This window comes from Danio rerio, chromosome 15, assembly GCF_052040795.2.
Source record: "Danio rerio strain M-AB ecotype USA chromosome 15, GRCz13ab, whole genome shotgun sequence".
NCBI lineage: Eukaryota > Metazoa > Chordata > Actinopteri > Cypriniformes > Danionidae > Danio > Danio rerio.
In genome coordinates, this window is record NC_141035.1 from 14,657,222 (window position 1) to 14,670,963 (window position 13,742).

The following is a 13,742-nucleotide window of genomic DNA, read 5'->3' on the forward strand; positions in this document are numbered from 1 at the left end:
ATGATCCAATACTTACTGACAACGCCTTGTGTGACGATGACGGCTGCTACGTGTACTTGTGGTGGTTCTTTAGGAATGTAGTATGGCACAGTATTCTGTGTGACACCATATTTGTCCTGAAAAATCACCTCCTCGTATGTCATAGGAGGGGCCTGTGGTTCCATTGCCACAGAGTAGTATGGGGGAGGAGGGTCCTTCTGCATAAGAGAAAATGAAAGAAAACACTTTCATAATTATCTTCAAACTCAGCACTGTTGTGGTCATTGTTATTTGGCAAGATCGTGATTAAAGCTTTATCAGTTCATCACACAACAGATGCCAGGTCTTTTAGTAGAAGTAGTTTCTAGTCCAGAACAATTAAAATGTCTCAACTATTCTTCCACATCAAGATTCTTTGTTTTCTGCATTCTTTTCAAATGCCATAACAAGTACGTCAGTATGCCTGTATTTCTTGTCTGAAATGTTCTTCCCGTAACCTTGAGCAGCATATTTTAAAAATCACTTCATTTGAAGATGTGATTGGTTGTCTTTTATTTGCCTACTTTAACATACAGTGGATATCACCATTAGAAAACAATTTGAGTTTTTTTTTCAAATAATGCAGTCTTTGTTGTCCAAAATTTAGAAATTTTACAATGTTTAAGACATTTTAGTTTATGCTTTACTGTGCTGGTAAAACAGTGTTAAAAGAAGTAAACCCATCTGTCTATTTTGAGACCACAGTGATACAATTTAAAGAACAGAAATTATTGTAGCACAAAGAAAGTTTACAAGTAAATATCTAAAGGTTCAGCTGTGTATAAATATGTGTAAAATCCTTTGTCTTAAATGACTTCAGCATATTTGTGACAACAGGACATCAATAGTCTCTTATAAACATCTCTCATAGACATTGCTAGTCGGTTTCCAAATTATAACTTTGTGAGAGGTTTTCATTCAGGTTTAGATCAGGACTCTGGCCTGCTAGTTCATTATTTTAGAGTTTTTAGCTTCAAGGAACCAATTTTTGCAGTATTGTAAGGCTTATTATCCTGCATGGTTATATTTGGCTGTTTGACTGATGAATGTAGGACTTTAAATTGGGGTTAACAGGAGAACTACTGTACCAGAGTTATATATTAAAATGTAGTGATTCTGAAAGTTCTCATATAAGACATATTGTCATGTCATATTTACATTCAAAGCTTCTGTTGAGATTTGAGAAAATTGAGAGTCACTACCCTAAAAATAGATTTTCTTTTGGTAATGCATATAAATGTGCACTTCTAGACTGCAAATGTTTAATTTTAGCCATTTCACTTTCATTTCAAAAGTGGGAGAGAGTTTTTTTTTTTTCACTGCAAAAAATGTTGTTTTTAAAGTAAAGTTATGTTTTTGCTATAAGAAATTATGTTAATTTTAGCAGGAAGTTACTAGGCAACAGAGGCACACAAATCCCTCTACCGCATGGTGTTGCCACATGATATTTATGTTTATTTCCCTGACACTGTTTCTTTAAGACCTATATTGATTTTTTTTTTTTTTTTGGAAAGAGAAGACCTCTTTGGTGTAGCCAATGATGTGCTTTTGTTACATGACATGCTGTGTTTTTTGTAGCGTAATTTCTGACAGACTGGAGTTTATAGTGAGTAGTCAATAAAAAATAAATAAAAAAAAACTATCCAGTTATGTCAGATCCACAAAAAATCTGAAACATCACCTCCAGTAAGTTAAGATGACATGTTCATAACTCAATTTTTTTATCAAAATAGTTTTTGATAAATTGATTAAATGATTAAACCAACACTGTGTAATAGTGGAACTTGCAATATTGCAATGGATAGCTACCTAGCAAGGTCAGCAATGATCTTTTACGTTGTAACAACAACAACATGAATGCTAGTAATGTAATGCTGTATAATAATATAATTAGTTGTATATTAATGTCAATTGCATTATGGATATAATCTAGTTTTAATGGCAATACTACTTAAATATGAATACAGGGAACAGTGTGATAGCAAGCAACAACATGTTCTATGGTAAGTGAAAGAAGAAAAGGACAGAACTGGCTCTTCCTGCAAATAAAAGTAAAAATGAGATGGGTTTTAGTGACCATGAGAATGATGCAGATTGGACATTTGATAAGAGCAGTGATGCAGACAGTTCAAGTAAGTTAGCTCTGAGGCAGATAAGACAGGCGTAGTATAGTATATAGTATCATATACACATTCTCAGCTAGTAGCTATTATTCTCATCTGGACTTGTTATTTATTTGTTATAATATTTACTGGAGGAAATATTTATGTTTACTGTATGTTGTATACATGATAATACAATATTCTAATTGTTATCAATAATATTCAGCAAAAAAAGAATGAAATAAATGAAAACTGTTTGAATATCAGTTGTTGGAAAGTATTTATAAGGTGTCATTTGTAAGTTCTGTGTTAAAGTTTATAATACTGCAACACTAATTAAATCAAAACAAACAACAAAATTATTCGTTATAAGGAAACTTCTATATTAGAAAATTCTTAGGTAGATCCACTGTTGTACGTTGTTGCCAACATGTCATTATTTATTTTTTTACAGCACTTCAAGTTAAGCCATTCTAAGAAAAGAAAAACACACACACACACACACACACACACACACACACACACACACACACACACACACACACACACACACACACACACACACACACACACACACATGTATATATATATATATATATATATATATATATATATATATATATATATATATATATATATATATATATATATATTTATATTATAATGTGTGCAGTAAAGGAAAATTAAAAAGGTAAGTAGCAGATACTGAAATGCATGCAGTCGTTTTGACCCCTATGTTAATTCAAAGTAGAAGTACTTAGAACTCTTTTGTGTTTTGTCATCTTAATAAAATAATAATATACACACATAGGCAAAGTCATAGGTATTACAGATATGTGGGTAATATTTTGACAATGTTATTAAATTACTAAATTTAAAAGCGGTCAAAATAACCGCCTTGAGATTAGGGTTAATCTCACACCCGGTAGTAATTTCCTTAAAACTTCTAAACTAGTTTAACAGTGTTCTCCTTAATCAGTGTTTTTTTTTTTTTTTTTCAAACACTGTATCTCGTTTAAATTTGTTATTAATATTATTTTGTGCCTTAGAAAATATGTAACTTAAGAAATATGTTTTTAAAATATGCACTCCCGTAGGCATTAACTGTAATTGTGGGTTCATTTTAATCTTCCCTGGTAAAAAATATATCAATGGTATATAATCAGACAGAATATGTCATTACATTTATTTGTCATTAAAACTTAGGGAAATCTTGTTCGTTTGGCATTCAGACAATGCTGCCATAAGCAGTCAAAACTCCATTGTCATGACATCTGGTTAAAAAAGGTGTTGTTAGAACATGTCAAGATGTGTGCTTGCAGTAAACTCACTCCATCAACATAATATCTTTATCGACAGCCTGTACTTTGATTGATGCTTCTCCAAAAACATCTTGTGTAATAAACCATGCTGCTTGGGTCATGATGTGCACTTGCTTCATTTCCCTGTCTTGCTCATTTTCACCCCTTTGATCGTATCGGTTCAAACTGTCCAATCCATTACCACCCATGATAATACTGAACAGATGCGACCAGGGTTTTCTTTGCTTTTGGGAAAGACTTTGTGTTGAAGAAAAGCAAGCAGATTGCCTTTGACAAAGTGTTGATGCCTCAATGCTAATCTGTAACCAGGCAGTGTGTTCTCAAGGATCAAATGAATTGCATCCTTGTAAGCACAACACCATCAGCAAACTGTCTTTCTTAATCCTCTGGATGCATATAATTACATGAAGAACTGTGGTTATTTTACCTGGATAGTTGAGTAAGGTATTGGAATTATCATTCACTCTTATGGCTGACTTCTGTGAAATATATCACAGAAGTAGAAATGTTGATGACTGTGTGTAAAAAGAAACAGTCAAATGCAAAAAGTATTCGGAGCATTCAAAAAGTGCTATTTTTAAAAGACTCCATCAGATCGTTTATTATGAAATGCTCAAATTGTAGAAGTTTTTAGCCTGTGCCTTTAAATGCAAATGAGCTGGTTCTCCCTGCCCACTGTTCTGACATGTGGCATATCAGATAAACTGCAAATTCAGTGACAGACAAACATGAAGAAAGAGAGATCCAGTTTATGAGTCCAAAAAACACATTAAGTCTGAACCAGGAACATTCCCAACTGTTATTGTTTGATCATGTATTTGTTTATTCAAGCCTTTCTGCAAAGATGAGCCACACGCAAATGCTGTTAACATTAAATTGTTAATTGTTAAACAAATAATAACTTGACTTCTACTGGATCATTGGGTAAAGTGGCATTTTTCCGATGAATCATCTGTTGAACTGCATCCCAATCATCACAAAAACTGCAGAAAACCTATTGGAACCTGCATGAGCCCAGGATTCTCACATAAATTAGTCAAGTTTGGTGAATGAAAAATCATGGTTTGGGGTTACATTCAGTATGGGGGTGTGTGAGAGATCTGCAGAGTGGATGGCAACATCAACAGCCTGAGGTATCAAGACATTTGTGATGCCCATTACAAACCACAGGAGAGGGCAAATTCTTCTGCAGGATAGTCCTCCTCATTTTACACATCAAAGTTCCTGAAAGCACAGAAGGTCAAGGTGCTCCAGAATTGGCCAGCCTAGTCATCAGACATAAACATTATTAAGAATGTCTGGGGTAAGATGAAGGAGGCATTGAAAATGAATCCAAAGAATCTTGATGAACTCTGGGAGTCCTGCAAGAACGCTTTCTTTGCCATTCCAGATTACTTTAATAATTTGTTATTTGAGTCTTTGCAGAGATGTATAGATGCAGTCCTCCAAGCTCATGGGAGTCATACACAATATTAATTCTTTTTCACTGCACCAGGACTTAATATTCTATAATATACATTATTTCTGTTTAGTGACTTTTGTCTAAGAACCTTACTGTCCTAATTATATAATTAAAAATCAAGACATGGTCATGTTTTATTTGAGTAAAACAAGCATAATCTAGAGGTCTTTGCCTTAAGGTTGTTCCTAAAACCTGGATAGGTGATAAGACTTTTGTCAGGTAGAATTTATATAATGGTGATTCCAGCAGTTATAAATTACATAATGATTTTACAATCATTCCTTTATCAAAAATATGCACTGTTTTAAACAGCTATTGCATTTTTAAACCCATTCTAGAGGTTCAGCTGATCACAGATAGTTTGAACAGTTGTTTTAATCCCAGTTTTTTTTTTTTTTTTTTTTTTTTTTTTTGCCAACACTTGTAATAGGTGGGCAGACACCCCTGGAGTTTCATGTCTAAACTGTTTATGTGTTTTGGCCATTTTGAAAACTGATATTTCTAAAACATATTACATGTTCAGTCTAAGTGTCAGCACTAGACAGCAATATCACAATCATGGGCTACAAGACTACTGCTTGTGTTTCTTAGTCATTTTCACTGATTCGTATGAATGAAATGTTTTTTTATGATGCTGTCATTTTTTCTTTGTATTTGTTTTATACAGTAGATGTCTCATGTAACTTTAAGCTTTAAGTTTTTAAAGCACTTCATTATTGATATTCATGTATCTGATCGGCATTGTCGCCCTAATCACCTTTCTGGGGTTGGTTTGCAATACTAATCATCTTCACTATTTTATCCATTCATTTTCTTTTCGGCGTAATCCCCTTATAAATCTGGGGTCGCCACAACGGAATGAACCGCCAACTTATCCAGTTTTTGTTTTACGCAGCAGATGCCCTTCCAGCTTCAACCCATCACCGGGAAACATTCATAAACACTAATTCACACACAAACAATACAGATATTTTTAGCTTACCTAATTCACCTATACTGCATGTCTTTGGACTTGTAGGGAAAACCGGAGCACCCTGAGGAAACCCACTTAAACACTGGGAGAGCATGCAAACTGCACAGAAAACATCAACTGACCCAGCTAAAGCTCGAACCAGCGACTTTCTCGCTGTAAGGTAAACATAACCATCCAGCCCTATTTCATCCATTATTTATTCAATTCTAGATTACATTGGAGTACACCTTTGGAAACTACACAGTTGAGCCAGATGCTTTCTAATATGGTACAGGGTTGTATTGACTTTTGTAATCCTCTCCTAATTTCCATTTCAATAGCTTCTTTCTGTGTCTCCTTCAGAAGATGTGCCTCTTCAGTCTAGCGTGTGTAGGAGTGTAATTGTTTGCTCTGCTTGACCAAATAATAATAAACTCATTCGACAAAATCGGCCAATATTTGAGAGCCAAGGAATGTATTCTTGGCTTTAATTCAAGCTGTATTCATGTAGTGTTACATGAGTCAACACCGTTTAACTTCCACTCTCAATGACCCACAGTGCCACTTCCTATTGAGTTTAGCTTACTGATTCAGGTGGCGTTTAGATAAGTGTTTTAAAATGGGCGTTTTCGAATTTGTTTTCGAATGTGCTTAAACACATGATAAAAAATGACCATAAGCTCAATGGTAAAATAAAAAATGTAAAAATGCTACAGTAAAATCCTCGCTTATAAGTGTGTTTTTGTCTGTGCACCAAAGGTATGACGTGCAGTGGTAGAACTTCAAAACATTGGTGTATAATGCTATTAATGAATGAATACGGTAGTTTACTGTAAAATGTAAACATTTATTTTACAGTTTCTATCGTATTTTTATTGTACGGTTCGTTAGTCAATAACATCTAATAGACTTCTAAGAGTATTCCAAAAATAGACCAATCAGATGTATAGTCATTCATTCATCTTTATTTGATGCCACTGTAAAAATATCACTTAATTAGCAGTTTTCATATTTATTTAGTGTAACAAAGTGACTTATACTGGCTTTTTTGTAGTTTGAGACCACATATTGTGGTAAAAATGTTTATTACTAGGATTTCTTACTGTAATTTAAACAAACACAAGACGATATATCACTTCAATTAATTAATTTTCAATAAAAGTCACTTCATCAAACTCTTTGATATTTAAAGGTGTTGAAGGAAAGATCAAGATTCCATAATGCAAAAATAAATAGCAAAAATGGTGGCAAAATCAATAAAACTGATAATTTAGGAATACTTTTACACCTTTTTGAACTAGAGTTTGGTGTTTATTAGATTTTCCTTGACAGCTCAGGTTTAGACTTGTTTTGGCGATGTATGAGATGTCTTTTTTAGTGGTTCTAAAAAATGTCAGTACATCACATTCACTTTCCTTCGACTTATTCTCTTCTTTATCAGGGTTCACCCAAGCGGAATAAACTGACGATTACTTTTGCACATTTTACACAGTGGATACCCTTCCTGCCACAACCCTCAGTGCCGGGAAACACTCTCCCATTCACACGTTACCTCCAATTTTAGTTATCCATTTCACCTTCTGTTTATTGCATGTCTTTTGACTGTTTAGGAAACCCACACACAGAGCATGCAAAGTCCACACAGAAAGACCTCCTGGTCCAGCCAGCACTCGAACCAGCAATCTTCTTGCTGTGAGGAGACTTTGCTAAGTCATCATGCCACTTATGTCAGTACAGAGAAATTTTTTTGTCTTTCAGGTACAGTAAAGTTTCTGTAATGCTTTGCTGAGTGCGCATTTAATCTCCTTAACAAGTAAAATGAAGTAGAAGAACACATCATGGTCTTACAATAAGGTAAAAACAATACTGACCTCAGGACAAGTTTCAGATTACGTTTGGTTTCTGTTTGACATTTGATAATGGGAGTGAGGATTATGAACTACCTCAATTTACACACAATCCCTTAAAATTAATTCTCAGAATTAACTGAAGTTTTTCTTTTTCCTTAGTAGGGAAGAGAAGTATGATCTAATGTCAGGATCAACACTTTAACTTTTTACCCATTTGTTTTACCCATTTGTGATTCAGTGTTTGATGTCAAAGCTGAAGCATAGAATGCTTTCAGTTCAGTGTTGACAAACTGGTTTGTTTCTCTTGTATTCATTCCCATCTTAAACCGCAAGACCAGTAATTATGCAAACAATTAGAAGTAGACTAGCTGTGGCAATGAAAAAAATAAATAAACAATTCATCGCATTAAGTTAATCCATCCACTAATATTAAAATTAAACAGTACATTTGTTGCCATCTGTTGTTCATGGCACTTAATGTTGTTCTCCGGAAATGTCATTATTATATTAACAAATAAAATCAATCAAGATACAAATTAACATTTAATAATGTATTAATATGCTGGAATCAACATGAACTAAGATTAATAAATGTATTTTACGTACTGTAAATTTGTGCATTCTAACTAATTTGATGTAGTGAGTAGTAATGCTATCAAAATCAATGTTATTATAAAGCAATTTTAAAGATAAATACACACATACACATATAAAACATGTTATTTTTTATTATTGTTATAATTATTCATTCATTTATTTTCTTTTTGACTTAGTCCCTCTATTTATCTGGGGTCGCCACAGTCGAATTAACCGCTGACTTATCCAGCATATGTTTACTGCAGTGAATGCTCTTCCAGCTGCAACCCATCACTGGGAAACATCCCTTCACACTATTCACACTCATACACTACAGCCAATTTAGCTTATTCAATTCACCTGTACCACATGTTTTTGGACTTGAGGTGGGGAAACCTGAGCACCAACCCACGTTAACACAGGGAAAAGATGCAAACTCCACACAGAAATGCCAACTGACCCTGTCTGTGCTCGAACCAGCAACCTACCTGCTTTGATGCATTTGTGCTACCCACTGTAATTATTATTATTATTATTTATTATTATTATTATTGAAAATCAGGGTTTTTCCACAAAAATGTTGCCTATTTAAACCCTTTTAAAGTTAAACATTGTGTTGTCTGAAATGGAAAATAAAGGATTGAAAATGTTTCACCTTTTAATGCAAACATTTTATTTTAAATCTGGAATAAATGTTACAAAATAAAACCAAAATCCAATCCACAGAACTAAAAGTGTTTTGAATTTACTTAATTAAATCAACAGATAAATTAATATTAGAAGTCGTCATTTCAATATGATTTCTATTGTTTTTAAAAAGCATATCCTAAATTTGTTGTGAAACCAACTTGGGTAACCTTTAAATGCTCATTACCACTACATGAGCAAGACCTAAACGAGGTCATTTGTAAGAAGACATCTAATAATAAACCATATAGAACTTAACATCTCTCCAACATGAGTTAAAAATAAATAAAACAAAGATCTAATGAAAAATATTAGCATTTACTCTGCAGAATAACTCTTACCGTGTCATTGTCTTCCATTTGATGCAGGAGGACTATGCTTAAATCCAAAGTGTCTGTGGATTTGGGTGGGTGGGATTTGGACCTGTTTCCACAATCCCAAAGGAATAATGAGACCTTCCTGTCTATTTTAGAACTTCTTATTAAGACATTTTTTAAGGACTGCCCTCTGATCCTCCCTCTTTGAGTGTCATCTTTACCTGTCCAACGAGTTTATCCACAACCTGGACCTCTACCTCACTTCTCCACATGTAAACAATGATCCTAAAATAAGCTCACATAAAAAAAAATTAAAAAAAAATTCTGAGCTGTAATGTTAACAAAGGACATTGGCGTCAGACTTAATAAATATTTTATAACACTGGTGATTTACTATATCCTTGTGTGTAGAATCAAAGTTAATGCTTGGAGATATATTATATATATATATATATATATATATATATATATATATATATATATATATATATATATATATATATATATATATATGTGTGTGTGTGTGTGTGTGTGTGTGTGTGTGTGTGTGTGTGTGTGTGTGCGTGTGTGTGTGTGTGTGTATATTTTATTATTTTTTTATTGGACCAGTTTTAATAAGGTAATGGACTAGATTCAACAAGGTACTGGAAATATTCAGCAGAGATCTTGGTCCATATTGACATGGTAGCATCACGCAGTTGTTGCGGATGCATCGGCTGCACATCCATGATACAAATCTCCCGTTCCACCACATCCCAAAGGTGCTCTAGTGGATTGAGAACTGGTGACTGTGGAGGCCATTTGAGTACAATGAATTGTCATGTTCAAGAAACCAGTCTGAGATAATTCACACTTTGACATTGGGTACACTGTGGTCATAAAGAGATGGACATGGTCCGCAACATTTATAATTTGTTGTATTTCTTTGTTATATTTTGTTATGTTTTTCTTTATTTGTGATGTATTTTTTGGATTTGTTTTTGTATTGTTGTTTTGAATATTTAAGTTGTGTAATTTGCAAATGTGTATAATTTTTTTATATAATGTATGAGATCATGTGATCCAGAAGTGTAGACAAAAAGAGCAACATGCTGTAATGAATACTGTCTGATGAAAAGCCAGTGTAAATTGGAACACGTAAACTCGAAACACGTAAATTGGTATTTTTTGAGGCTTTGGCGTTGCCACCTTTTTGAACATATTTGTACACCTGCATGACCCAAAATGTATCAATGTTATGCAGTGTAAAACAAAACAACAGAAAATCAAAGCAAAATAAATCACAATTAAGCATAATCCAGCAAAAGGTATATGAAAAAAGTTAAAACATAAGCAAAATTAAACAGAAAACACATAAAAAACCAAAAAAAAAAAAAAACTGAAATAAAAACAAAAAGCAAATAATAAACAAAACAGAAAACAAAATGAAATGAAACAAAAAAGAAATCTAACATAAGCAAAGTAAACCCAAACTAAACAAAATAAAACAGAAAACAAAAATGCCAAAACAAACTCAAAGAAATGCATAAAAGCAAAGAAACAAGCAAACAAAAGTAACCAATAATATATACATAATACAAAAATAATAAAATAAAAACAAAACAAACAAAACCTAAGAGAAAGACTGATAAATTAGTAATTAATACATCAGTGATTAATACAAATTTCAGACAGAGTATACATTTTTACCATTATTATTATTATTATTATTATTATTATTATTATTATTATTATTGATCTTTTGTTATAAATACATATCAAATCAAAGCAATTCAATAGTTGGATTGTGATTGAAATCTTTGTGCCTCTTTCAGGATGACTACAACGTGACCGCACTCTCCTGCACAGCAGTTGTAAGAAGGAAACTCTTCAGTTCATCATCGTCACAGCAGTGGCAGCTGTTTGACAGCACTGAACAGGAAGAGCTGAACTCGCACTACACAAAGACAGAATGACAAGGCAAAAAAGGTCAGCTGTGATTCAACAACTTTCTGCACCACAGGTAGCACTGTTCAGCCTTTTACCGTCACTGAGCATCTTTTAATCACACTCCCCAGGGACACACTTCTGCTGGAGTAAAAGTTTTAAACCGGGAGCAATAACTTTTGTGAATTTATTTTACCTTCCTTATATCCTTGTGCTTGTTTGTCCATGAATACTTTCTATTAACATATCTTTATGCTTGACTAAGACACACGCAACCTTGATGGATTGAATTATTTTAACCAATATGCAAACAATTCGAATATGTCAGTTAAATACAATGACAGTAATAAATGGGAAAGTTACATCCCTTCATTCATTGGCTATTTATAACACATAATGGCTATAACACAGAGCTTTGGCACAGTTATATAAGACGGTTTGTGCTGCAATTTATTGTATCAACAAAAGAGAAATGTAACAAAAGCCACCTTGGAACTTGGATCCACATGATTTGACTAAAAACATGAAAAACCTGACGTTACTCTGGCTCAAAACTGTCTGTGTGTACAGTCAACAGCAACATACATGTTTATAGCCTATAAATACTACGTAGCAGCACTAATAATAATCAGACCTGTTTCTTTTGTTGCAACCAGCCAACCAGCATGTTAGAAGGATCTTTAACAGATCATGTAAGTGGATGATGCTGAGAGGGCTAGCGCAGTGTGTAGCACAATCGCCTCACAGCAAGAAGGTCGTTGGTTTGAGTGCGTTGGTTTTTGGCGTTTTTGCGTGGAGTTTGCATGTTCTTCTCGTGTTTGCGTGGGCTTCCTTAGGGTGCAAGTCCAAAGACATGTGGTGTAGGTAAAATTGGTAAACTAAATTGTCCATAGTGTATGTGTGTGAATGAGACTGTATGGTTGTTTCCCAGTGATGGGTTGCAGCCGGAAGGGCATCCGCTGCGTAAAACGTTTGCTGGATAAGTTGGCGGTTCATTCTGCTGTGGCGACCCCAGATTAAAAAGAGACTAAGTCGAAAAGAAAATGAATAGATGAATGAGAAACATTTTTAAATAAATAGTTTCATACTTCTCAAGCTTGTTTTGTTCTTTTTTTTTTATTTTGTATTACAGAACAAGCAGTGACCAGTCTGACTTCAGAATCAGATATTCTACAGAGACTACCATGCTCTCATGGTTATTAATCATGGTATATTTATTATTAAGTCAGATTCTTGTGTCAACCATCAAACAGCATCTTAGGGACTTGCATTCAATTGCTATACACTATACAATGTCTTGCTCCTGGGGTGCCTCAGGGCTCAGTTCTTGGACCATTTCTGTTCTCCTTCTATTTAGCATCACTAGGATCTGTCAATCAGAAACGTGGATTTTCACATCACTGCTATGCTGATACTAGACTCTAAAGTACCTCTCATTTCAGCTTGATGATCTGACTATAGCTGATTGTACAACTCAGGCTCATTCTGAAAATGTACCGCTATATACATTTCTGGAGAGTGCCAAATGTTCCTGGAGCTATGTTTTTTTGCAGGTTTTGTTTTCCTGAATCCACCAGAGGCAATTTTCAGATCTCAAATTTCTCTCGCGAGTGCCATTCATGCCTTCTGTTCTCATGTAAATCCACCAGAGGACATTGTCGACTGACTGACTGATTGACAGCCCCACCCTCCTCCTTCCCTAAACACAACCACTGATTGATACCAATTGGGTTTCCCCAAACCCAATCGATAGTTTTAAAAAGCAATCCAGAAAAAAAGCCCTTTTTTTTTTTTTTTTTTATTACATTTTTAGTTTTTATCATGTTATCACCCTGTTCTTTACTTGTTTGTTTTATTTTTTGCCTTCTGTTTTTGCCTTACCTGCTATCTGGTATTCTTTGCTAGACCCGACCCTGTCATTATGGTCAACTCTTCTCTGCAGTCTACATGGAGTTATGCGGTCAGCTGGTAAGCGTGACATGAAACGGTGTCATACTGCCCCGTTCGTTTTAAACATGAAATACAGTGATACGTACATCTGCCTACATAATTCGTACATTTTTTTTTTTTTTTTTCTGGATGAAGTACCATCACCTTTAAATCATCCTTGCCCAGGCAAAACCTCATTTCATCACAATGTCTCCTATTAGCTAAACATATATATTTTTGAGGAATCGTCAAGTTGGGGACCACTTTGCTAGAACCTCCCAGTCCTTCTTATGCACCTTCATCTTTATTCTATCAGAGCATGCTACACAACTCATTTATCAAGCTGTTTCAGTAATTTTTTGACAGGCCTCCTACAACACTATGAAGCCTCCAGGCTTTATCCGAAACACTGGAAATCTGACTCACCTGTCTTAGTGCATTGTGACTGGCTAATAGTTAGACTGTGTTCAAAAACTGCCACAATGCTTGCCAAAGCAGTAAGTTACATCTGCACATATTGCATACCTGTCAACACTGGGATGTAAAAATAAGGCATACCCCCAACCCCAACCAGCAAATGAATCTCTCATTTAGATTTTTT

General features: G+C 34.3%; 1 protein-coding gene across 1 annotated transcript in view; it reads right to left on the minus strand.

Annotated features, from left to right (window-relative positions):
- tmprss13a (transmembrane serine protease 13a) overlaps window positions 1-9,440 on the minus strand; it is a 34,174-nt gene extending 24,734 nt beyond the window's left edge. The window contains exons 1-2 of the mRNA NM_001159512.2: window positions 9,311-9,440; window positions 17-197 (exon numbers count right to left, since the gene is read on the minus strand). Coding sequence (NP_001152984.2) covers window positions 17-197; window positions 9,311-9,328 — 199 coding nt within the window. The 5' untranslated portion in view covers window positions 9,329-9,440. The remainder of the gene's footprint in view (window positions 1-16; window positions 198-9,310) is intronic.
- Window positions 9,441-13,742: the final 4,302 nt, after the last annotated feature.